The sequence below is a fragment of the Chiloscyllium punctatum genome, chromosome 13 (genome assembly GCF_047496795.1).
Source record: "Chiloscyllium punctatum isolate Juve2018m chromosome 13, sChiPun1.3, whole genome shotgun sequence".
In the NCBI taxonomy this organism is placed as follows: Eukaryota; Metazoa; Chordata; class Chondrichthyes; order Orectolobiformes; family Hemiscylliidae; genus Chiloscyllium; species Chiloscyllium punctatum.
The window spans coordinates 84,090,505-84,116,511 of NC_092751.1; the positions used below are offsets into that span (position 1 = coordinate 84,090,505).

Sequence of the window (26,007 nt, forward strand, 5' to 3'; positions counted from 1 at the left end):
CCAGCGTGTCCTTTCACCCTGACAGGAATATACTTTCCCTGGACTCTCGTTATCTCATTTCTGAAGGCTTCCTATTTTCCAGCCGTACCTTTACCTGCGAACATCTGCCCCCAAACAGCTTTTGAAAGTTCTTGCCTAATACTGTCAAAATTGGCCTTCCTCCAATTTAGAATTTCAACTTTTAAATCTGGTCTATCCTTTTCCATCACTATTTTAAAACTAATAGAATTATGGTCGCTGGCCCCAAAGTGCTCCCTCATTGACACCTCAGTCACCTGCCCTGCCTTATTTCCCAAGAGTAGGTCAAGTTTTGCACCTTCTCTAGTAGATACACCCACATACTGAATCAGAAACTTTCCTTGTACAGACTTAATAAATTCCTCTCCATCTAAACCCTTAACACTATGGCAGTCCCAGTCTATGTTTAGAAAGTTAAAATCCCCGACAATAACTATCATATTATTCTTAGAGATAATCGAAATCTCCTTACAAATTTGTTTCTCAATTTCCCTCTATTAGGGAGCCTATAAAACACTCCCAATAAGGTGATCATCCCTTTCTCATTTCTCAGTTCCATCCAAATAACTTCCCTGGATGTATTTCCAGGAATATCCTTCCTCAGCACAGCTGTAATGCTATCCCTTATCAAAAATGTCACTCCCCCTCCTCTCTTGCCTCCCTTTCTGTCCTTCCTGTTGCATTTGTATTCTGGAACATTAAGCTGCCAGTCCTGTCCATCCCTGAGCCACGTTTCTGTAATTGCTATGATATCCCAGTCCCATGTTCCTAACACTGCCCTGAGTTCATCTGTCTTCCCTGTCGGCCTCTTGCATTGAAATAAATGCAGTTTAATTTATCAGTCCAACCTTGTTCTCTGCTTTGTCCCTGCCTGCGCTGACTGTTTGACCCGCTTTTGTTCTCAACTGTACCAGTCTCAGATTGAAATCGTTCCTCAGTACCTCCCTGGGTAAAAGAGGCCTTGGCCCATATTCTGTCATATCCAGTTGCTGAGCTTGGGGAAACCGTCCTGTGGGCTCTGCAATGGTTCCATCGCTCATGGACAGCAGCATGGACACGGTGCATGCCAGCTGGAGGGGGCTTAGAGCATTGGGAGTCCAGGATAATGACCGAACCTGGTGTGCTTGGAGTGAGTGCACAGTTATTCACTCACAATGGGGAACACATTTCGCAGGTGTCCAGTACAAACAAGGGGGCTCAGTCCATTAAAAGCTATGCCTTTGAAGCTAAGCAGTTAGCCTGCTGCCTTGCAACATTTTCGACAAAGAAGGAACGAATCCTGTCGGATGGGCTCATGGTGTTAAAATGTCTCAAGATATCACTTCAGGATGTGAGACAAACTGAAATGTGAGAGGGTGGCTCAGTGGTTAACACTGCTGCCTCACAGCCCCAGCGACCTGATTCCACCTTCAGGCGACTGTCTTGTGTGGAGTTTGCACATCCTCTCCGTGTCTGCATAGGTTTGCTCCGGTTTCCTCCCACAGTCAGAAACATGTGCAGGTCGGGTGGATTGGATGTACTGAAATTGTCGGTAGTGGTCAGGGATGAATGGACGAGGTGGATAGATGTGGGGTTAAGGGGATATTGTGGGTGGCCTGGGTCTGGGTGGGATACTCTTTGGAGGATCAGTGTGTACTCGACGGGCCGAATGCCATCGTTCCGGAGTCCCCAATTAGTTTCACCAATTGGGAAAAGCAATAAAGTTGAAAGTAGTTGCTAACTGTTTACAGGTGAAGCTTGTAAATCCTGCCCATATTAACTGCAGTGACCTGCATTCAATACACGTTGATACAAAGAGGCAGCAATGTCCTGTCATCCGTCGACCGCTTGTGACCCGTGTTCCTTAACCAAATGTTCAAGGTCACTGAGACCATGCAGGCACAGTTTCAGATAAGAAAAATCGACACAGCACACTGAAAAGCACACAGTGAAACCATGAAAATAAGAGCAAGCTATGAATAAATAGTACCTTAGCATGTCCCTCTGAATGGGCCCAAAGTAGTGTTATTACAACGAATCACTTTGAAGTATGTTTGTGAAGGTACATGTAAACTATTAGCAGACAGTGAATCTCATTTCTATCAATTTTGGAATACACCCTCTACCTCCCTCTCCAATTTCAGGTGTTCTTTGAAATCTGACTATTTATCACAGCTTTCTAATATCACATGCTTTGTCTCAGCATTGACTTTTGTTCGATAAAGGCCTTGTGAAGTTGCTTAAGATATTTTTCGTGGTGAATTATGTTTTTGTTGCATAAAAGCACTATTTCAATCCAGATACTGGGAACATTTTCTGCTACTTCTTTAAATCAGAGACTTAGAAATTAGATTAGATTCTCTACAGTGTGGAAACAGGCCCTTCGGCCCAACAAGTCCACACTGCCCCTCCGAAGAGAAACCCACCCAAACCCATAAATGTATGGTTATCCACTTTGGTGGCAAGAACAGGAAGCAGATTACCACCTAAGTGGAGTCAAGTTAGGTAAAGGGGCAGTACAAAGAGATCTGGGTGTTCTTGTACACCAGTCAATGAAGGCAAGCATGCAGGTACAGCAGGTAGTGAAGAAAGCTAATAGCATGCTGGGCTTCATAACAAGAGGGATTGAGTATAGAAGCAAAGAGGTTCTTCTGCAGTTGTACAGGGCCCTGGTGAGACCGCACCTGGAGTACTGTGTGCAGTTCTGGTCTCCAAATTTGAGGAAAGACATTTTGGCTATTGAGGGAGTGCAGTGTAGGTTCACAAGGTCAATTCCTGGAATGGCGGGACGATCTTATGTTGAAAGATTGGAGCAACTGGGCTTGTATACCCTTGAGTTTAGAAGTCTGAGAGGGGATCTGATTGAGATGTATAAGATTATTAAAGGATTGGACACTCTGGAGGCAGGAAACGTGTTTCCGCTGATGGGTGAGTCCCGAACCAGAGGACACAGCTTAAAAATAAGGGGTAGGCCATTTAGAACAGAGATGAGGAGAAACCTCTTCACCCAGAGAGTGGTGGGTGTGTGGAATGCTCTGCCCCAGAAGGCAATGGAGGCCCAGTCTCTGGATTTGTTTAAGAAAGAGTTGGATAGAGCTCTCAAGGATAGTGGAATCAAGGGTTATGGAGATAAGGCAGGAACAGGATACTGATTGAGGATGATCAGCCATGATCATAATGAATGGTGGTGCAGGCTCGAAAGGCAGAATGGCCTACTCCTGCACCTACTGTCTATTCCCCTACCCTATATTTACCCCTGACTAACGCAATGGGCAATTTAGTATGGCCAATTCACCTGACCTGCACACCTCTGGATTATGGGAGGAAACCGGAGCACCCAGAGGAAACCCACGCAGACACGGGAAGAATGTGCAAACTTCACACAGACAGCCAGGTATCGAACCCAGGACCCTAGTGCTGTGAGGCAACAGTGCTAAGCACTGAGCCACTGTACTGCCCACACATGGAATAGGCCATTCGGCCCTTCAAGCATGCTCTATCATTCAATCTGATCCCCTTATTCCTAAGAACTCTATCTAACTCCTTCATGAAAATGTTCAATGATTTGGCCAAAACCACTTTCAGTGGTTAGAGACAAAAACAAAACTGCAGATGCTGGAATTTAAGGTAGACAGGCAGGAGGCTGGAAGAACACAGCAAGCCAGGCAGCATCAGGAGGTGCAGAAGTCGACATTTCGGATGTAACCCTTCTTCGGGACTGCCTGGCTCACTGTGCTCCCCCAGCCTCCTGCTTATCTACCACCTTCTGTGGCAGAGAATTCCACAGGCTCACCACTCTCTGGGTGAAGACATTTCTCCTTACCTCAGTCCTGTCCCATATCCTTAGACTGTGACCCCTGGTTCCAGACTCCCTGGTCAATGGGAACATTGGTCCTCCATTTACCCTGTTAGACACAGACAGGTTTCTATGAGATCCCGCTATACCACCATTTTCTCAAAGTGCTGAACACACACATAGCCAACTAAACAGGGAGGCTTAAACATCCCAAATAAACATCTAACAATGCAGCGCTCTCTCAGTGATTAAATAATGAACTCTCAACTCTGACTGTGAAACAAGACAGCAACCTAACTAGCCAGGCTGACAAGTTTTATTATAATCTGAATACCTCACTGCTAACTCTACAGTTCAACTGTGCCGCAGTTGCTTAATTTGCTGACACCATTAAGATAGCTCTAATAGGTAACAGTCTGCAGAACTTCAGAACTGAGATGATGCCATTATGATTGCAGAATGGCAAACATGAGGCTTGGCATCAACCCAGCTGCTTTAAGGACTCTTACTGCTAAGAACTCTTCACTCCATTCAGAAAACGTCAGTGCCCCTGGAAGACTGAGCTGCTAAAAGCAGCAAAATTGCATCAAATAACAAGTGGTTAACATTCCCCTCCCCCACCAATCCCCCCCACCTCCCCCATCCCCACCCCCCCCCCCCAACACACACACACACACACACACTCTGACCCTCCATTTATGATTTATAGCCACTGATCCATTAATGTTAAAATAGTGGACAAGATGATTTCAGGTGAAGTGGTTACATACAGGTCAGGGGGGTGGGGCGGGGGGAGCTGAATGGTTCCTCACTTTGCTCTCTCCTGGTTTGACTGCAGCTGTTTTCTTTCTTTGAAAAGCTTATACTTGGTATTTCAAAGGGTTGTTGGCTGTTTACACTCTGTGATCATAAAGGAACTAATCAAACACATCTTCCGATTTTGACAAAGAAAGAATAAAGGAAAGGACTGCGGATGCTGTAAGTCAGGGTCAAAAACAGAAGGTGCTGGAAAAGCTCAGCAGGTCTGGCAGCATCTGTGGCAAAAAACCAGAGTTCACAGTCCGAGTCCGGTGCCCCTTCCTCAGAACAGAGGACAAAGAGTTGATTTATTACACTTAAAATAATACATAACAACTGTCACAGACACATCCCAAGTCCACATATAAACATACAGATTATAGAGTGCGGAAAGAAAATTGTATACATTGTTGTCCACGTTATGATATAAACTGCATGATTTTCAACATCATTTATTTTGAGTTTTAAATTTTGAATAGTGACATAGGGGCTATCTGTGTGTCTGAAATTAACTATTAAGTATTGCAGTAGCTGGGGTGAGCTATTTTATAAGAATCTGTGAGAGTTCCTTTGGCAGTGCTGATGCCTTAGGATGCCTCACAGCTGAGCAAAATAGACTTTACTGAGATTAGTTTGGAATGTACAGACTTGAGGTTTCTTTAAATATCAGAGAAATGCCTTCAGTAAAGGGAGTGACTTCTCTCAGCTTTACTTTGCTTTGGCAGTTCTGTGAAGTCCTTTAGATGGGGATGGTTAGATTACCTCAGAATAATGAGGCAGTGATGCTCCCGCATCAGAAATTTGGGGATAAGAAACCCTGAAGAGATTAGTTGAAGTTCAGTACATTTAAACTCAAGAGTGTGTGATAACTCCAGAAAGATATTAGCAGAGTTTCCAGTGTTGATGTTGCTGTCACCTTAAGGCTTCGAGGTATTAGAAAAGTATATTTTTCTCAGGTGTGCATACTCTACAGGGGTGCAAGGAATGTTATTTTGTTTGGGAACTCGTAAATGAGTGTCCTTGGATTAATGGGATTACAATTTTATTTCTGCTGTAACTAAAGAGCTTGATTTACTTGTATCTTCATTTTATTGGCTAATAATGTCTGCTTTGCTGTTAAAATAAAATCTATAGCATTCTGTAGTGGGAGAACAGCTCATTAAAACCAAAACAGAACAAAAATGATCTATCAAGTCAAGTTTCAGTCTGGGATGTGATGTCTGCACCAATAACATCAGCTGGGATGGTAACATTATTGGATTAGATTAGATTAGATTACTATGAAAAAGGCAAAACAGTGTAGGGTCCATAGATTGGGGACTCATCTATCGCCAGGCTGAATCCAGTGGTTTTATCCTGTCAACTTAGAGGTGGGTTTAAAACCAGAGATCAATGACCTATCGGTTCTACTGAGGACACAACTATAGATCTGAGTTCTCTGTTTAAAATACCTGTTCACTGCACATGGTGACAGAATCAGCTGCTCAACTGCTTAATCTGATTTCTATAGAGGGAACATGTGCTTAAAGCACACAGAATTGTTGGCTTGTCATGATACTGATCTCCCCAGTTGCTAGTAATTCAAGCATGGTCGTATATTCCAACCCTAGCTCGATTAGCTCCTGACTGGTGAGCTACCTTGAACCCATATCCCATTGTCCCAGCAATTAATCCTAAACAGTCCACTTCCAATATTTGAATAAGGTGGTTCCCGTTGGTAAAAACAATAACTGCAGATGCTGGAAACCAAATTCTGGATTGGTGGTGCTGGAAGAGCACAGAAGTTCAGGCAGCATCCAACGAGCAGCGAAATCGACGTTTCGGGCAAAAGCCCTTCATCAGGAATAAAGGCAGTGAGCCTCAAGTGTGGAGAGATAAGCTAGAGGAGGGTGGGGGTGGGGAGAGAGTTGGTGCCTTATTAACAAAATAGAAGATGGTGAGAGTTCCCAGAGATCATTGTCTCTGGAGAGTTTTGCAGACTTGCTGTTATGATCCTCATTGGAGTTGGAATGTGGAATGTGTAATTATGTAAGTCTGGTTTAGCCATCTTGAACCATGAGTTCAGTCTGAGTTTCGAAATCTGTTTTAAAAAGATTCAATTGTGGGCGGCACAATGGCACAGTGGTTAGCATCGCTGCCTCACAGCGCCAGGGACCTGGGTTCATTTCTCGTCTCAGGCCACTGTCTGTGTGGAGTTTGCACAATCTCCCCGTGTCTGCGTGGGTTTCCTCTGGGTGCTCCAGTTTCCTCCCACAGTCCAAAGATGTGCAGATTAGGTGAACTGGCCATGCTAAGTTGCCTGTAGTGTTAGGTGAAGGGGTAAATGTAGGGGAATGGATCTGGGTGGGTTGCTCTTTGGAGGGTCAGTGTGGACTTGTTGGGCCGAAGGGCCTGTTTATACACTGTAAGTAATCTAATCTAATTATGGAATGGCACTCATCAAGCTATAGTTTCTGGTAACAGGCTAGTGAGGTGTTCCAGGAAATAAACAGTCATGGAGGCAAACAATATAACATGCTTGAATATGCCTTATGTACAAGTAGGGAAGAGAGAGAGTGAGGATAGGAATTATCTCTCATAGTTTACTGATTCCAGCCTTGGGCGGCTGTCTGTGTGGAATTTGCATATTCTTCCCATGTCTGCGTGGGTTTCCTCCAGGTGCTCCGATTTCCTCCCATAGTCCAAAGATGTGCAGGTTAGGTGAACTGGCCAAGCTAAACTGCCCATAGTGTTCAGGGATGTGTAGGTTAGGTGCATTAGTCTGGGAAATGTAGAGTAATATGGTCGGGGAATAGGTCTGGGTAGGATACTCTTTGGAGGGTCAGTGTAGACTTGTTGGACCGAAGGGCCTGTTTCCACACTGTAGGGATTCTATTAAAAAAATCTGTTAAAAACTGTTGCCATAACTGATCTATAATGGTTCAATTTACAAATTCTTCTGTTTTGAGCACAACACAGTTTCCAGGAGTCTAGTTTTGCCAAATTGAATACTGTTGAGGACAGGAAAATTAACACATGACAAACTATTTTCTGATTGAATCATCTATATGAACTTGACGTCATTCTCATAACCCAGTTTTAATTAAACCTCCACAGGACCTTGTCATTCGACATGATCTCCATCACCTAGGGAGCACCAGATCCTTCAAGATCCCCTCCACTTCACTCACCAAGCTGACTTGAAACTACGTTACTGTTTCTGCAGGAGTGCTGGGTCAAAATCCTGGAACTCCCTCTACAACCATACAGTGGGCACTCTTACCACAACCACTGCACCCTCCTCAGGACAGAGTGCACCTTCCCTGGGGAAATTAGAGATCACTGAATGCTGACCCAGCTATCAGTAGCCATATCTGATGAAAGCGCATATATTGTGTGACTGCTGACCTTTATTGCCTATAATGAAGAGCAACTTGGGAATTTCGGTTGACAGTGTTAGGGTTGAGGGGATAGAAATTTATTTGGGTCATTTAAATCAGATAACCAGGGAGAGGAAAACTGCACAGCTTCACAGGGCAATTGATTCATCAGCAGCTTCTCAATACAACCATCTGAGCCACACTACTATCCCTGAAGTCCGCAATCACCTTTGTCACTTACATCGGAACCGTCTTCAGTAAAACTGTAGTTTCACCAATAATGCAAAAAGGACTTATTTTGGACCAAATCTTCAAACATCCACTATACAATTATAGATTTATTAAGCAATTACATTATACTATCATTGTGCAAAAAGACTCATTGTAATCCAGTATTTTAGGGCTGGCACCAGCAAATAACAATGGAATGTGCAGGATTGATGTAAAATCCCAACTGGCCTCCCAAAGTGTGATCCTTTCCTCCCCTAGTCTGGTTTACACAAGCCTCCAACTCTTAATTCAAACGGCACCACAGAGACTGACAATAAACGCAGCCATATCAGTATTGTTCACACCCCAATTGTAAATATCCATATGTGTATGTTTATCATGCTTTATTAATGTATGAATATGTTATAGATTCTATAAATTTCAGTCAATAATGTGGATCATATTATTCAACTGGAAGTGAGCAGCTGAGTGCAGGATTGAAGGACAGTTTTGTGCTGGTGTTTGGAAGAATGGATCTGGATTGATTCTGAACACGGTGTTGGTGTTGTATCAACTGGGCATTCTCACATATTTTCTGTGTCAAAATTTTGATTGCATTGTCATCCTCTCTCTCAACCCCTCCCTCAAACCCATCAAGTGATTATTATGATAATGTATTGAATTGAGCCTGCCCCACATTCATGGGCTGGAGTCTTACATCAGTTCGATTGACTAAATTGGCTGTTAATTGAGTCTTCTATCTCCATGTGGGAGGAAGTCCCATTTCCGAGGGCTGCTGGCCAGTCAGATGGCTGAAACCCTCTAATCCAAGAAGGAAATCCCAGTAAAACTGATGAATGAGATGTACTGGTCATGTATGCTTCAAAATGGAGCTTCAGTATGGCCAATGTGATCATCTCTAAATATTATTGTGTTTTGACTGTTTTTATTCCCTCCGGGGTGACTGGTTTTGATTGCAAAAGTAGTTAGAGAGCCATCTTCAAGAAATTTTGTTTTCATTTCAGCCCTGGTTTTTTGCCCTGATCTGGTGTCCTGTCCACATAGCTGTGGAAGACGGATAGGATGGCAAGAGTGTGTGTGTGTGTGTTTGTTGGGGGTGGGGGGAGGGGGGGTTCAGTCATATGATGAAGGAGGGACGAGTTCAGAAAGATCTAGTCATGAGGCATCAGGCACCATGCTGGAATTTTATGCCTCTATTCAACCTCCTATCCGGACACCCGCTCTGAGACAGTTGCGAGTGAGGTGTAAAATTGGGTGCCAGGTTGACAGCACCGCACCAATCACGTACCCACCTCTAGTGGTTTTTCACCAGCAGCAGAGCACGTGTTAGGCAGCCTACTCACCCTTGAGCCAACTGATGCCCCTAACTGACATAACGAATGACCACTTAGATGCCTCTACCCGCCGACACTGGTATTTTACCAACGGCACTCCCGGTGGCCACAGCTCAGGTTGCAGGCTGTCCCCATACCAAGGAACCCAGGAGCTAGATAATAAGGTCAGCCCAGGATCTGTCCTGTGGATGGGGTCGTCACCCAGGGTCAGGGTGGTAGATGACACAGGGTGAGTTATGTACCACTGGGTACAGGACACCTGAACAGGAAGTGACAATCAGCCACTCCTCCACACTCAACAAGCCTCAACACTAACACAGTTAGACTTGAACTCAGTCTCACCACTGATACACCCCTCTGCTGATACACTGGCTGTGTTTAATTTTCCTATGCCATTTGACCACAGCAATAAATGAAAAGAAACTTTGTTGATGCTCATCCATGTCTTCCTTTGATCGCAATTTTTTTTATATATCTCTCTCCCCCACCCACACCCCCTATCATTTTGGGAAATGCTCCCTGAAAATTCTAACTTCTTAAAAAGCAAAATTACAATTCTCGACGCTGAGATCGTTCGGATTAACTGAGAGAAACGTCAGAAAATCCGTCGACCCTTTCAGCAAATCCACAAAACTGCTGTAGCAACAGGTGTAGGTTTCTGAGGCTGGTTAAAGATTTTTGAAATCCAACCTTTGGAGGGGATTGTGAACCGTGGGCTGCCGCTGTTTCTCTTTCTATCTTGGCATCAGAACGGATTCTAGAAAGGAAACTGGAACAACTTTCCCCGCCTGTCTCTCCTGGTCTGTGATAACAGCTTCTAAAGAGCCACCGAGTGGAAAGAGGCAACGCAAACCAAACACGTTTTTTTTTGCACAATCACTATTTACCCATTGCATCATCTCGCCTCGTCTGCTTCCAAAAAAACACAAATCCCTCCGGCTGGACCGTCCCCCTAGCACCCTCCCCTCTGTGTCCATCAATCAGATCCAACTCTCCAACAGGTCTGTCCAAAAGCAAAATACTCAGGGGGGGAATCCTACCCTAAAATAGCACAAACGATTAGCAGCAATTAAGAAATAGACACTGCTGATCAAGCAGAGTTGGCTAGGGTGTAACTGACTGGGTGCTGAGTGACATGGACTGCGTGTGTAGGCTTCAGGGAAACAATGTCCTCAGTTTCAGTGGGTCAGTCTCTGCCCCCTCCTCCCTGCTCACATTGAACCTCACATGATGTTAGGAACATTTCTCCTGGCCTTATAAAGGAGGTGCGGGAGCCCTCTCCAAGCCAGAGCTGTGGAGTCAGGAGATCAGGGGTTCCCTTGTCCCCACCTCCTGGCTGAAGAGAAACAGAGAACTGGACAGAAATCTGGAACATCCACCAGTCTTTCCAGATCTTCCAAGAATGAGTCGCCCGGTGAACGGTCGCCATGGCAACGCCGTACACGATGAAGGGATCTTCATGTTCACTTCAGAATCTGTGGGAGAGGGGCACCCTGGTAAGTCAGGGCACAGGGAGGACTTGCATTTCTGTAGCGCCCCTCGGAAGTGAAATGCGACAGCAAGGTGGGAAATGTAGCAGCCAGTCGGTGCTCGGCAAGATTCCACAGGCACCGAAGTGATCACAACTGGATAACCTTGGTTTTTTTTTGCTGGAGTGATGGCAAGGGATCTCTGGACACCTCCCTTGCTCTCCTTCGAAATAATACCAGAGGATCGTCAATGTCCACCTGCAGAGGCAGGCAGGAGCTCGGTTTAATGTCCCTTTTAAAAGACAGTGCCATGTTCCCCTTGTGCTGCTCTGGGAATGTTAGCCTAGATTGCAGTGATGAGTGGGACTTGACCCACTGTCTTCTGGTAATCGTTACAATGTGTTGACTGGACAGGCTGTGCTCTAAACATGGAGCAGGTGAGGGAGGGGAGAGACAAATGGGAAGGTACATTATGAGCCTTGGTCAGCTGGGGTTTGATTAGTGAAGGGAATCAAAACTTCCCTTGGTAGGAAGAGGGTGTCTGAGTGACAGTGGTTAAGGCAATAAAGTGGAGAATGAGAAATGAGTGCATTCGGGTGACTATGTAGTCATGGAAACGTGGGCACAATCTCAGCAGTGGGGTGCCAACGGTAAGAATTTGCATTTGTATAGCATCTTCTTCATTATCTTATTCCCAAACGACTTCATGATGACAAAACATCTTGACACTAGCAAGTGTTGTTCTGAGAGCAAATGTATTGTATGACATAGAGATCTGCAAACTGCAGATTGATGATTTTAAGTCATTAATTCACTTTGGTGGTGTGGACTGAGGGGTGAATGTTGGTCCAGACGCTGAGCGAAGTCTTCCTCGTGATGTGCTGTCTGTTTGTATCCACCTACATGAACAGATAGCAGTCAGCGATTCCAGCACTGAGCACTCCCAGTGAACTCAGTTTGTCAACCTGCACTCCCTAGGGTTAATTACACAAATATCTGAGCATGTGACAATGAACCAGCCTCTGTTTTTCTGGCTTGGGGGCTTTGGACTGATGACTTGTTCTCTGCCACCGGGGAGGTGATTCACAAATAATAATGCCTAGAAATGTCCAGAGTGCTCTCCTGCATACAGTATCATAACCTCAACAGCAGATCATCAGAAAGTGTTGTGTAATGGTTTCAGGACCATGAAGCAACCTCCCACTGATGATACATAGCTGCATAGCAGAAGTGTGAACAGGGTCAGAATACTTTGGAAGAACATGAAGAAAGTGCATTAGTCCTTGCCTAATATATCTATAAAATCAGAGCCTGGTATATTTGTTATCATGTATTGCAGTATTTAGAATTAATTTATAATAAAGTTACTTTGAAGTCCTTGACTTTGCCTTCTCCTTAACCAGTATGTCTTGAACACAAACTCTTGGTATAGCAGCAAACCACATAATAAAAGAGAAATTTCAGAAAAATAGTGTAAACCAGGCCATTCCCATTCCTTGTTTTATTTCTCTCAGACTCCAAACCTGAACAATTTGGTGTTTCCCAGTTGCCCCTCCTTGCAATATCGAACAGTTTTGGGGGGCTCTTCTACAATCATTCCATTTGCATTGTCTCTTGGTGGGTTTAGCCTGGGGAAGGGTTCCTGCATTTGCCATGGCTTGGTTCATCCTAGATGACATCTACCCACTGAGTAGAACTCTCCAGGGTTCAGCTTCTAGAATTGGAGTGTAACAGGAGCTATGGACTTCCAATACCACTAACACACAGCGAACGGAACCTTACCCATAGAACCTTCAGTGTTAGAAGATGGCAGACAGTGAACAAAGAATAAAGTCAACAAGCTTTCTAAGAGGGACAAAGTAAGTATTTGGTACATAATGTCTTCTTTATACGAATGACCAATTTTAAAAAAATACTTTGGCTATAGGCATCATTGGCTGGGCTTACATTTACTGCACATCCTCCAACTCCCCTCAAGGTGGTGGTGAGCTGCCTTCTTAAACCTCTGCAGTCCATGTGATGTAGCCACACCCTCTATGTTGTGATGGAATTCCAGGATTTTAACCAGTAACAGTGAAGGAACAGTGATATATTTCCAAGTCAGGGTGCTGAGTGTTTTGGAGGGGACCCTGCAGGAGGTTGTTCCCATGTATCTGCTGCCCTTGCCCTTCGAAATGTTAGAGGTTGCAGATTTGGAAGATGTTTCCACTTATGGTTACAGAAGTACAATGTGCTTACATCTTAGGAATTCAGGTGTTCTCTATTCCAACCACATTTCTTAGAAGTGTAGACCTGAAATGATGCAGCCCTCTAATCCTTTTATCTCTTGAAGAAGAGTCCGGAGATTTAGGAAGATGGATTTACTTAATTTATATGTTCACAGTAGCAGATTTCTCTTGTTTCACTCAATCAAGGTACAAAAGTGAATCCCTAACAACGAAATGTTGGTATGGTTACGCAAGGTGAAACTTCTAAACCAACCTATTTCTCTACACATCCCATTCCTGTTTCTTAGGCAGAGTCATTTTCCTTCTCTGCTTAGAATATGCCCTACAAAATCTCCTTATGAGGAACATAATTAATTTCGCATAACCAGAGCATTTCTTTCCATTTGTTCTCATATGTAGCTCCTGATAGTTGGACCAACAAAGTTTTAGTATCACCCGTTCACATACCAGCTTGATAGGATTGAACTTTTCACGCTCATTTTCTGGATTTCACCTTTGCAGTGGCAATGTCTGCAAACATTATTTGTGGAACAGGCTTTTTAATTAGTTAGAAGATCTCAGCCATTAACCACAAGAAGGGTCATTTTTATTTTAATAACCCCTTAAAGAGACCAGCCGTGAAGATTAACCCCAGGTCCTTTGTAATTCCGACATCCTTTAGCAAGAAACAAAAGGTAACCTGACCTCTTGATTCCACTTTCTCAACAAGGAAGTGTTGTTTGGGTTTATTCTTCAGTAGTTCACAATTAAGTGACAAGTCTGGAATGTATGAGCATGGCAAAGATGCATTCAAGAAGGGAGTCCCATCACTAGCGACCTGGGTGGTGGTGGGGGAAGGGGGTGGTTTGGCAATAGATTTGGATCTTTCTGTATGGAATGATTTTTTGAAACAAAGAACCAACTGGCCAGCTCTTCCATATGTGCAATGTATCTCTGTTATACACTAGCGAAGTACAACTTTGTATCTATGATTTTAAGGTATTCACCCATCACCCCCTTACCCAGTCTCTGTTCAGTACACATAAAAGAGATGAAGGCATTTAGCTCCGTAGCATTTTAAGTGCAGGTGGAATGCATCACTGGTTGTAAAGTTGTTGACCAGTTTAGCATTTATTTCCTAGCCCGACTAGTGGTTTAAATGATCAAACAGTACATATGGCAATAAGGGGCAATGGCTGGTCTCCTTACTTCCAGCCAGAAAATCCAGATTCTCACCTGGAGGTGTGTCATAATATGCACAAATGGATTGATTAAGAATTAAGTTTCTTTTCTTTAAGAGTAGTACAGGACATAATGAAGCCATCAAGTTAGTGTTCACTCTTTACATTAGCCTATGCAACCCGTTATCGTTCAGAGGAACTTATACTGCACTCTCTCCAAGGCTAATCTTTCCTCTACCTGGAATGTACACTGTCTGAAGGAGGAACTTGATGTGCACTCCCTGAAGAACACAGATTGGGGAATGATATGCATGTGAGGCAAACACAAAGGTGGTGGACTCTAGAGGGATTGGAAGACCCCTATTCCCTGAACACCCCAGTTGCTGCAGATTCTCTGTTCCTGGGATGGTCCTAGGTATGTTTTCTCCTGTGACGGATATAACACAAAGATCCCAGGAACAGCCAGCTGTACCCACCCCCAGGCAAACCATGAGCTGTAGCAGAAGTCAGCCATTCAGTCCACTCTGCCATTCAACGAGATCATGGCTGATCTGACAATCCTCAACACCACTTCCCTGTCATTCCCCCCATAACCTGTGATTCCCTCCCTGAGTAAAAATCTGTCCATCTCTTCTTTGAATATACTTAACGACCCAAATTGCAATAAAGAATTCCACAGATTCACAACCCACAGAGAGAAAAAACATCCTCCTCCTTTCTGTCTTAAAAATGTGACCTCTTACTGTAACCTAGTCATCTCCCCATCACCATCATCCCACCCTGGAACTTTAAAACACAGAATCCCGAGTGGGAAATAACGAGGATGGGTGCAGAGGGTGAGGTGGAGATGTGAAAGGGTGGTCCTAACATTGATCATCTGGTTGTACCCCCACAAGTGTCAGTGAAAACATGACACATGTTTCTGAAGGTGGGGAATCTGGCTCCATTTTCAAGGTTTACCACAAGAGTTAGGGGGCACTAAAGGGGGGTTAATTTTGAATAGTCTTTACCTGCAATCTGGTACAGTTGCCAGTCAGTGTTCCAGCCACACAGCAAGATTCAACACCAGCATGGTCTCCAGTACATGGGAGTGCAACTCATTCAGTCCTGGAGTGTCACACACAGTAGGTGTGTGGGACAGACAGTGGCGAAGCAGTACCATGTGATCTGAGAATGTGGATGCGATCCAGATGTGAAATCTTAGTCCACACCTCCTCATCAACGCTCAACTTGAGCTGTCAACCTTTGTTGTTGCTGCAATCTTGTGATAAAAGTGTCTTGCCTTCTGCTATTTGAGAATCTGAAAGCAGATTTGTTAATGGAAAGTACTGGGAATGCTGCTCTCTAATACTCAGCTGTTCTAGGAACTCCAATGAGAATCAGCAAATTTTCTTGCAGTTTTCTAAAACTGTTATGCAACTATCTGCCCATCACCATGACAATTGATTGCATTGCCTATGTTTCAAAGACACACAGGGTCTCACACTGAAGGTGAGATGCGCTCTTTACTGACAATATAATCCCAATGTAACCTGCATTCATATTCCCCATCTGACCGAAGGCACCAATATTAAGCTAGAGGACAGTCCCATGTACATAAGTCAACCTCCTGTACTGCAACCAGATCCCACTAATCAAATCCACTCCAGCCAACACCTTCCCTGTGGCTGGCTTGTGATTGGAAGCTGGAACTCTGGCTGATATTGTTAGCCTATGCATTCCAGAAGCACTGCAATGTCTCCAAATAAAAATGTTCATTTATATAGCATCTTGCATGATATCAGCCATCCCAAGACACTTTATGACCAAGCAAGTAGATTTCGAAGTTGTTGTAAATGTCAACTCAGTGGCTAATTCACAAGGCATCACAAAGAGAAATGGGGGTATGGTGGCAGAGCCTGTTTCTAGTGATGTTTGATAAGGGCTTGATATTGATCAGATTACTGGAGAAAGTACCCCCCCCCCCCCCCCCCCTCCTCACTCTTCTTTGACCAATGACAGGGTGGAACATGGTATGGTATTACGACCACTTAGACTAGAAATATGGATGTCCAGAGAATGTGGGTTCAATTCCCAATTCAGCAACTGGTGAAATTGAAATTCAATTACCAAAGGGATTGAAAACTGTTCAATAAGTGACTGGCCATTTATAGCAAAGGTTCACTCGGATGATATTGGGGATGACAGGACAGTTCTATGGAGGGAGATCGGTTTGACCAGCCTTGTATTCACTGGAGTTCAGAAGGATAAGAGGTGATCTGATTGAAATGTATAAAACTCTTTAATATGGTAGACAGACTGGATTCAGGAAGGATGTTTCCACTGGTTGGGGAGTCTAGAACAAGGGATCGTAGTCTCAGGAGACAAGGTGGATCATTTAGATCTGTGGTGAGGATACATCTCTTCATTCAAAGGGTGGTTGATCCATGGCATACTCTACCACAGACGGCTGTGCTGGCCAGGTCACTGAATATATTGAACAAAGAGATTGATAATTTTTTCGATCTTGAAGGCACCAACAGGTATGGAGAGAAAGCGTTGAAACAGAGAATCAGCTACGGATATATTGAATGGCAGAGCAGGATTAAAGACCAAATGGCCTATGCCTGCTCCTAGTTTTGATGCTTCTGTAAAGCTTACAGGAGAGGTAATTAGCCTCTTGATATTGTCACCATACTAGTAATTGCAGAGATCCAAGGTCCTATGTGCATTGTAGGGATTCAATAATTTATTTTGGAGAAGAAAATCTGCCATCCTTACCAATCTGGCCTACATGTGACTCCACATCAACAACAAAATAGTTCATTCTTAAACATGTTCTAAAATGAATCCATGAGCCACTTAGTTGAAGGGCAATGAAGATGGCTGACAAATGCTAGCCTTGCCATAACATATGAATGAATGGTGGGTACATGAGGCATCAGACTGGGTGGGTACAGAGGCCACACAAATCTTGGTGTGTATTGATCCATCCTGCAGTCACAGAATCCTCAACTTCAACTCTTAATAATCATTAAATCCATCATTATTTGCCAGCCTTTCCTAATGTCCCTCTTCCTTACTCAGTGGCCCAAGCCACCTACACAAATTTATGTTGTTGCTGCTGTTAAAACAAATTTTCTCTTCCTCAGATAAAATCTGTGACCAGATCAGTGACGCTGTGCTTGATGCCCATCTTAAACAGGACCCTGATGCTAAAGTTGCATGTGGTGAGTGAACTGTGTCATTGTGAACCTAGAGCAATGTGCTGTCTTCAGCCGTTTGAATACTGAACCCAGGAAGGATTTGCAATGAATTATCTTACAACAATGGGAATAAACTACAAAGAAGTTGAACTTCCAAGTCTTTCAATTATTGAGGGGATTGACAGGGTAAACATAGACATTTCTCAACTGCAGGCAAACCCAAAGTTCAGTCCCATAAATACGATAGTTACCAATAAACTCAATAGAGATTACATTAGAGGTTCTTCTGTCAGAAAGTGATGAGAATGTACAGATCACTATCACAGGGAATGGTTGAGGTGAAAAGCATAGAGGAATTTACGGAAGAAACTACATGAGGCTATGAGATGGAACAGATTACGTCTATAGGAGTGGTGACGATATGGGAAGTTTGTTTTGAGCATTAACACCAACATGAGCCTTTGGGGCCGAATGGCCTGCTTTTGAGCTGTTAATTCTGGTCTGCAGAGATGTCCTGAAGCTGAGATGACTGACATTCAACAACTACAACTATTTTCATTAATGCCAGATATGACTCAAGCCAGTGGTGAGATTTTCCCCCTAATTCCCATCGAGTTGTTTTGCTCGGGCTCCTTAATGGGCCACTCTTAACAGCATCCTTTAGTACCTTCTCAACTTTGAAGCTGAGGGTATAGCGAAAGTGAGGTCTGATTACTGGATGATACTTGTGAATTGTAATGAAATCAAAGGGATTGTGGAATGCAATTGATTACCATTTGTGCTCTGTGATTAGCAAATAACCACTTTACTGAACTTACAATAGAAAGCAACTAAGCAAACATTCTCCAGAATTCAGATAAACAATCCATAATTCCACATGAATTTGGTGGTCTCACACTTACGGACCAGAACAGGGAGCTTTCTCAGAAGCTGCAGTGAGAGGTTTTGTAGCATATTATTAATTCTATTCTGTATCGAAACCATGTTCTACTCGACATGGCTGTGATTAATGTTGGCTTCAGATGCTGGTAATGGCCAGTGCTTAAATCCCCACCTCCCTATGAGTAACATAATTTAAGAGAGCAACTTTTGCACTCATTGCCATTTCCCTCCAATGTTCCACAGAGACTGTCTGCAAGACTGGGATGGTGCTGTTATGTGGGGAGATCACCTCTCGTGCCTTTGTTGATTACCAGAAGGTGGTGAGAGACACAATACAGTACATTGGATATGACAATTCCACTAAAGGTCAGTGAAAAGTCCCGTGATGTCAACTTTATTTAAACTAAAAGATCAACACCTTGCATTGCATTGAGAAGGAACCACCATTTAAAAGCCTCTCCATTTCAGTTCACATGATACACTTCAAAGTATTTCACAAAATAATTCTACACTTCATCTATCCAGTGATTAACCACATGGGAACTAGCTCAAGGCATCATCAGTTGGCTGGGTTTCTCTGCTAACTATACAGAGCTGAGCCAGAGAGGTCACCAGGCAGTGGGAAATGTAGTGCAATTTATCATTTTTCACGAATAAGCCTAGACCATTGCAGGGTCTCACAGCAACCCCAATCCTGTCCCTGTGTCAGTATTGTCCAGGTAGTGCTTCCCACACAGCTTGTTGGTGGTGCTCACTTTGAATAAACTCCTGATGGTGTTTTGACCAAAAATCTGTTGAGATGCAGTAACTTAGCACAAGGTTTGTGGCGTAGCTCAGTTACATGGTGTTAATCATCCAAACTCTGCAGCAGTTCAATTCGCCGTCCAACAACAGAAGAGCCTCACTCCCAAAGCAGCACTAAGACTGCACGCTGACAACCAGCAGAAATCCTCACTCCTGTCTCATCCTTCCCTGCATTAAATATACAGAGGAACCTCGATTATCTGAATTTAATTTATCCAAACACCAGATTATCCAAAGGAGATCTCGAGGTCCCGATAGAAACATTACATCAAAGAGCTGTTTCAACCCTGATCACGTCTTTTGTTTACAGGTACAATAATTAAAAACAAATTTGGCTCTTTGAAATGCTACAGAGGACAGTCCTGAACAGTCCAGGCCCCGTCTCTAAATGACTGACCTCCCACCCTCTCTCTCTCTCTCTCTCCCCCCACACTTTCCCTGGGGTTCTACACAAGGGTGTATTCTGAACCCCCTTTCCCAGATAATCTCCCCAACATTCTCCTGTAGAGGGTAGAGGTGGAACCTGTAAAAAGTTGTGTATGTGCGCTGTTTGGAGACTTACCCCACAAAGGCAGCAGCAGCCTCACTGTTGGTGTCCAGTCCGACTAACCCCTGGGGTGGGGCGCGCGGAGGTGGGTTGGGCAGTAGCTGGGGGTGGACGGGGTTGGAGCGGACAGCATTTGGGGGCAAATGGGTTTTGGAGGCGGAGTGGGAGTGGATGGGGTTTGGGGAGGTGGGGCGGGCAGGCTGGCAACAGATGGGGCTTTGGGGGCAAGATGGGGGTAGATGTGAGGTTGGGGTCAGGCGGGGTGGAAGTGGATGAGGTTGGGGTTGGGGGTGGGACAGGGTTTGGGTGGTGGGGTGGGGACGGACGGTATTGGGAACGGACTGTGTTCGGAATAGACGGGGTTTGGGGGGTGGGGGTGGGAGCGGACGGGATGGCGGGCAGGGGGTGGGGTCTCGTGCGCAGTGTGCTGCTGTCTCGTCTCCTGAAACAGGAGCAGACTTCACAGAAAACTCCGAGCCCCAGTGGAAATCAATGAACTGAATAATCAATTATCTGAACGGAAATGTGCCTGCCCATCTCGTTCAGATAATCGAGGTTCCTCTGTATACTGACAACAACCTGCACAATTAACAGTAACGGTCCTCACTCCCTAACATAAACCCTAATCCGATAGTTCAAACATCTTCCAAATAATCCCTACTGGAAAAGTTAAACTCTACTACACATGGAGAACGTGTTCATTATTCATGAAAATATTATGGGCTTTCTCACGTCCTATGGCTTGGAATTTCACACCAACTTAATAAAATTTTGCTCCCTTTCACTTCCAGCTTATAACCTTCTGCAATTTGCACCAATAAAATAATTCTCAACATGGCAGGAGCGATGTAATAAACACAAAGAGCTGGAGAAACTCCAGTCTGGCAGCACCTATGGAGAGAAATAAGGTTTTGAGTTTGGTATGACTTGCTACTTCAGAGCTACTGTTTGTTTCAGAATCCACAGTACTATGCTTTTTGTAATCAATGGTGAGGGTCCAAGTGCTGCTGAGTTCCAAGACTGGTCACTGATCCAGTGAGTGGGAAGGCAAAGGGAAGTGGAAAGCCCCTTCTTTAAGATTCTAAACTCTGTGCTCTATGTTCTTCAGTATGTGGGACATGTATCTGTTGCTGGGCTCTCACTGCTGTTTGCTGTGTGCAGGCTTTGACTACAAGACCTGCAATGTGCTGGTTGCCTTGGAGCAGCAGTCGCCTGACATTGCACAGGGAGTCCACCTAGACAGACACGAAGATGACATTGGCGCCGGAGACCAGGTGTGTTAATGGCCATCACCACTCTGTGTGTAACCACCACATTGAGGCCTCTCACCGTCACTATCCAATGTGGACTCTGAGGCAACCAGCAAAGCATTGTATCACAGACAAAACTCCTGGGACTTCCATTGTTTCAGGATTCAAATCCAAATCTTCCACCCCTCCAATTGGAAATATCGAGAACTGAGATCTAATTGCAGGGCCTGAGTTTCTGGCTTCAACCTTGATTAAACATTTCAGTTTCAATGGTCCTCACTGGGTGAGTCGGGAGAGCCAAAGTGACCAATGGGAGAGCTGAAACTCCTGGGGTTTACAGAGAAGCTGGTGAACACTACTTTTTAATTGTGCTACAGGCTGCACTGATTCTGCCCAAGGGTACACGGCCCAGACTACCTTGGGATTATAAAGCTGGTAGCTTGGATAGAGTTGTGTGTAAGAGACCAAGACTTGTCCACTTTAGATCCATGAGCAAAAGGCCACTGTCATTGTTTAAGACCCTTGATGCTCCAGATTAGAGAGACAGGCTATGAAGCTGATGGTTTACTTGAATCCCATCATTGCTGGTGGTGTTGAGTGCAATAGCATAACGCAAGTGATGCTGTCTCTGCTTAAAATAGAAAACTATGTGCCATTTAATACAGATGGTGCCAGGTTTGCTATTCAACAGGTCAGATAATCATAGATTCAAGCTCCTACCCAAAGATGACAGCATAAGCTGACACTCCAACTACAGCTCAAAGGAAATGCTACTTTGTGGAAAGTCATTCTGAGGGGTCAATAAATCAAAGCTCCTTTCATCTAGTCAGGAAGTGAACGTAAAACAAATTCAATGGCATTATTTGAGGGGTGGGGGGGGGGGGGGGGGTGTGTGGCTGTGTGTTCCCCCCAGTGTCCTGGCTCATAAGGAATCACTGAAGTTATCTGGGTCACTATACTGCATTTGTTTTTCAGAAGCTTGTTGTGCACAAATTGGCTATTGCTTTGCAACAGCGACTTCATTCAGAGTGTGCCACGTCAGCTGCAGAGTGCTTTGGGGTATATTGTGGTCGTGAACGGTGTCATATAATTACATTCCTTTTCTTTCTCATTCCAGAGTTTGTGCACAACTCTCCAAATTGAGGAAGTGCAATCTGTCACATTTTAATTGTGATGGTGAATTTCACACATGATGGCTGACTGTCTGTGTACAATCACACAGGGTGATGTAAAACTGCCCAAAACACATTCACTTGAATCAGGATTAGTGGTGCTGGAAGAGCACAGCAGTTCAGGCAGCATCCAAGTAGCTTTGAAATCGACATTTCGGGCAAAAGCCCTTCATCAGGAAATCCTGATGAAGGGCTTTTGCCCGAAACGTCGATTTCGAAGCTACTTGGATGCTGCCTGAACTGCTGTGCTCTTCCAGCACCACTAATCCAGAATCTGGTTTCCAGCATCTACAGTCATTGTTTTTACCTCATTCACTTGAATCAGTCAGATACAAAGACTCCTCTTGCTATCAATTGGGCAGATCATTAATACAGTGTCTTCTAAACAGATTGGTGGCCAAACCAAGATCTCCCAATGGTTTTTCTGCTGAGATGGCTCGGAAGTCCCTGATTTCAGGAGATACAAAATGCTAACAGCTGATAATGTGTCATCTTCCATGCTTTCTGCATTCCCCTGTCTCAGAGCAGCAGCTGACCCCTGAGTTATTAGCAATGCTTAAGCTGGATTAACTATTGCATCAGTCAAGGTTGTGATTCTAAGTAATAGCAGCAGCAGCGCTGTCGGATCATGTTGCTGTAAAAGTGGGCTGGAAGGCTGTTTGAAGGGAATGTTTTTGATTGCTGCTCAGGATTATTTGGTCACACTTTCTCTTGTTGGCTAAGGGCTTTCGGATCAATCTAATTTTAGGATTGTGATGACACTAAAAATTCAAAAGCAACAAATGCAAACAAATTGCCAACTATCAGAGCCAGACACAATCCTTTAAAGACACCAGACACAAAACTGGACAATCCCAATGCCTTGCCCCCAGGACCCCTATACAGATTGTTGCTGTGTCCTAAAGGGAGATACATGACTGTGTCCTCTCCCTCAGTGGCCACCACGCCATTTGAGTGTAACCCCAGACAATCTGGTACCACCTAACCCCAACCAGTACCACCAATAACGCCAGCTCCCACCTCTCTATTTGGTATGAGCCAAACCTACCCATTCACAGCTCATTTAAGTAGGCCAGAGGTACTACTGTTAGCCTGCTTCCTTGACTCAAGGAATCCATTCAGCTCACGGCCAAAGTGTGGCAGATACTGACAGAAAGTTTTGGGTATCAGTTAGAGTTTTCAATTAAATTGAACCTACCTTTGGTTAAACAGTCCTGTGTGCGTGATCAGAACCTCAGAAACCCAACATGGGGGCAACACTGTATCTGAAAGACTCCAACATTGCAGGATAGCTCAACAAACAGATGTATGATAAGGAATCAGCAACTATCATTCTTGACAGCATAAATAACTATTATTGCTAAAGCGATACTCTCACTACCAACTAACTGCTTGTCACATGCTGCTTTTAGTCTGGTCCCTGATATAATTTGCATATTCTCTTAAAGTGATATCACAGCAGAGCACAACTGTGAGAATGTCACAATGTCAAAGGAGAGCAGTGACTAAATTGGGCAGCATCAGGTCTCTGAAGGACAGAATATGGAACACTCAAGTCACACACACAAACAGTCCCATTAATTCCAGGGAATACTGAACAGGACAGACAGCGTCGGGGAGGAAGAAATGATAGATGATGCTGAAACAAAAGAGAAATTGCTGGAAAACCTCAGGTCTGGCAGCATCTGTGCAGAGAAATCAGAGTTAATGTTCTGGATCCAGTGATGCTTCTTCAGAACTGACGGTAGCTAGGAAAAGTTGATTTTCATGCAGATGATATGGTGGGGAGGGGATAATGAGTAAATGATGGGTGGAGATAGAGTCCAAAGAGAGAAAACAACAGGTGCACAGAGAAAGGTGTGGAAAACAACAGTCAGACTAGGAGAATGACTGGCTGCTACTGGGACCTATTAGTGGTGAATAATGGGTAGTGTGTAATAGCAAATCACATGATAACAAGGCCTGGTGTGTGGAGTTTGGGTTCAGGAAATAGGCGAAGGATCCTCAAGCCCTATATTCGTGAAAACATTGGTTGGTATGGATAGTGCAGATGACACCAAAATTGGTGATGCAGTGACAGCAAACAAGGTTACCTCAGAGTTCAGATGGGCCAATGGGCTGAGAAGTGGCAGTTGGAATTTAATTTAGGTAAATGTGAGGTGCAGCAGTTTGGAAAGGCAAATCAGGGCAGGACTTATACATTTAATAGTAAGGTCCTGAGGTGTGCTGCTAAACAAAGACACCTTGGAGTGCACGTTCATAGCTCCTTGAATGTGGAGTCGCAGGTAGATAGGATAGTGAAGGCGGCATTTGGTATGCTTGCCTTTATTGGTCAGTGCATTGAGTAGAGGGGTTGGGAGGTCACGTTGCCACTTTTGGAATACTGCATTCAATTCTGGTCTCTATGCTACAGGAAGGATGTTCTGAAACTTGGAAGGGTTCAGAAAAGATTTACAATGATGTTACTGGGATTGGAGGGTTTGAGCTATAGGGAGAGGCTGAGACTATTTTCCTCGGAGCATCAGAGGCTGTGGGGTGACCTTACAGAGGTTTATAAAATCATGAAGGGCATGGATCGGGTGAATAACCAAAGTCTTTTTCCCAGGGTGGGGCAGTGCAGAACTAGAGGGCATAGGTTTTAAGGTGAGAGAGGTAAGATTTAAACGAGACCTAAGGGGCAACTTTTTCACACAGAGGGTGGTGCATGTACGGAATTAGCTGCCACAGGAAGTGACAGAGGCTGGTACAATTACAACATTTAAAAAACATCTGAATGGGTATACGATTGGAAGAGTTTAGACAGTTATGGGCCAAATGCTGGAAAATGGCACTAGATTAATTTAAGATATCTGGTTGGCATGAACGAGTTGGAGCGAAGGGTCTGTTTTCATGCTGTACAGCTCTGACTCCACGATGAACTTGATATTGAGACCAGAAGACTGTGGAGTTCATAAGGGGAAAAGAGAGATGGCACTGAACTTCCATTAATGAAGATTGTCAAAAGGTTCAATAGACTTGATAGCAGACATTATTTCCATTTGCAGAGGGATGACCAGAAGAAACTACAACTAAGGACAATCAATTTAAGAGAACCACGAGTAAATCAAATGGGGAATTCAGGAGAATGGGTCATACTTACAGAGCACTGAAAATCTAGAAGCACAGGGAGTGACTGCATAGATACAAGAACAAAGAAAATTACAGCACAGGAACAGGCCCTTCAGCCCTCCAAGCCTGCACCAATCCCTCTATCTAAATCTGTCACCTATTTTTTAAGGGTCTGTATCCCTCTGTTCCCTGCCCATTCACCTATCTGTCTAGGTACATTTTAAATGACGCTATCATGTCCAACTCTGCCATATCCGCTGGCAACGCTTTCCAGGCACCCACCACCCTCTACATAAAGAACCTTCCATGCATATCTCCCCTAAACGTTTCCCCTCTCACTTTGAACTCATGACCCCTAGTAATTGAGTCCCCCACTCTGGGAAAAGCTTCTTTCTATTAATCCTGTCTATATGTCTCATGATTTTGTAGACCTCAATCAGGTCCCTCTCAAACTCCATCTGTCTAATGAAAATAATCTACTCAACCTCTCTGCAAAGCTAGCACCCTCCATACCAGGCAACATCCTGGTGAACCTTCTCTGCACCTTCTCCAAGGCATCCACATCATTTTGGTAATGTGGCGACCAGAACTGTACACAGTATTCCAAATGTGGCCGAACCAAAGGCTTATACGACTGTAACATGACCTGCCAACTCCTGTAGTCATTACCTGGTCCGATGAAGGAAA

The 26,007-nt window shown here is 44.2% G+C and overlaps 1 protein-coding gene and 1 long non-coding RNA gene across 2 annotated transcripts in view; one reads left to right on the plus strand and one right to left on the minus strand.

Annotated features, from left to right (window-relative positions):
* Positions 1-26,007, minus strand: part of LOC140484577 (uncharacterized) — a 55,870-nt gene that overhangs the window by 27,704 nt on the left and 2,159 nt on the right. The window contains exon 2 of the long non-coding RNA XR_011962294.1: positions 3,821-3,902. This is a non-coding gene — a long non-coding RNA (uncharacterized lncRNA). The remainder of the gene's footprint in view (positions 1-3,820; positions 3,903-26,007) is intronic.
* The window catches only part of LOC140484576 (S-adenosylmethionine synthase-like), a 36,335-nt gene continuing 21,105 nt past the window's right edge, over positions 10,778-26,007 (plus strand). The window contains exons 1-4 of the mRNA XM_072583032.1: positions 10,778-11,011; positions 17,504-17,581; positions 18,683-18,805; positions 20,952-21,064. Of these exons, the coding sequence (XP_072439133.1) occupies positions 10,918-11,011; positions 17,504-17,581; positions 18,683-18,805; positions 20,952-21,064 (408 nt within the window). The 5' untranslated portion in view covers positions 10,778-10,917. The remainder of the gene's footprint in view (positions 11,012-17,503; positions 17,582-18,682; positions 18,806-20,951; positions 21,065-26,007) is intronic.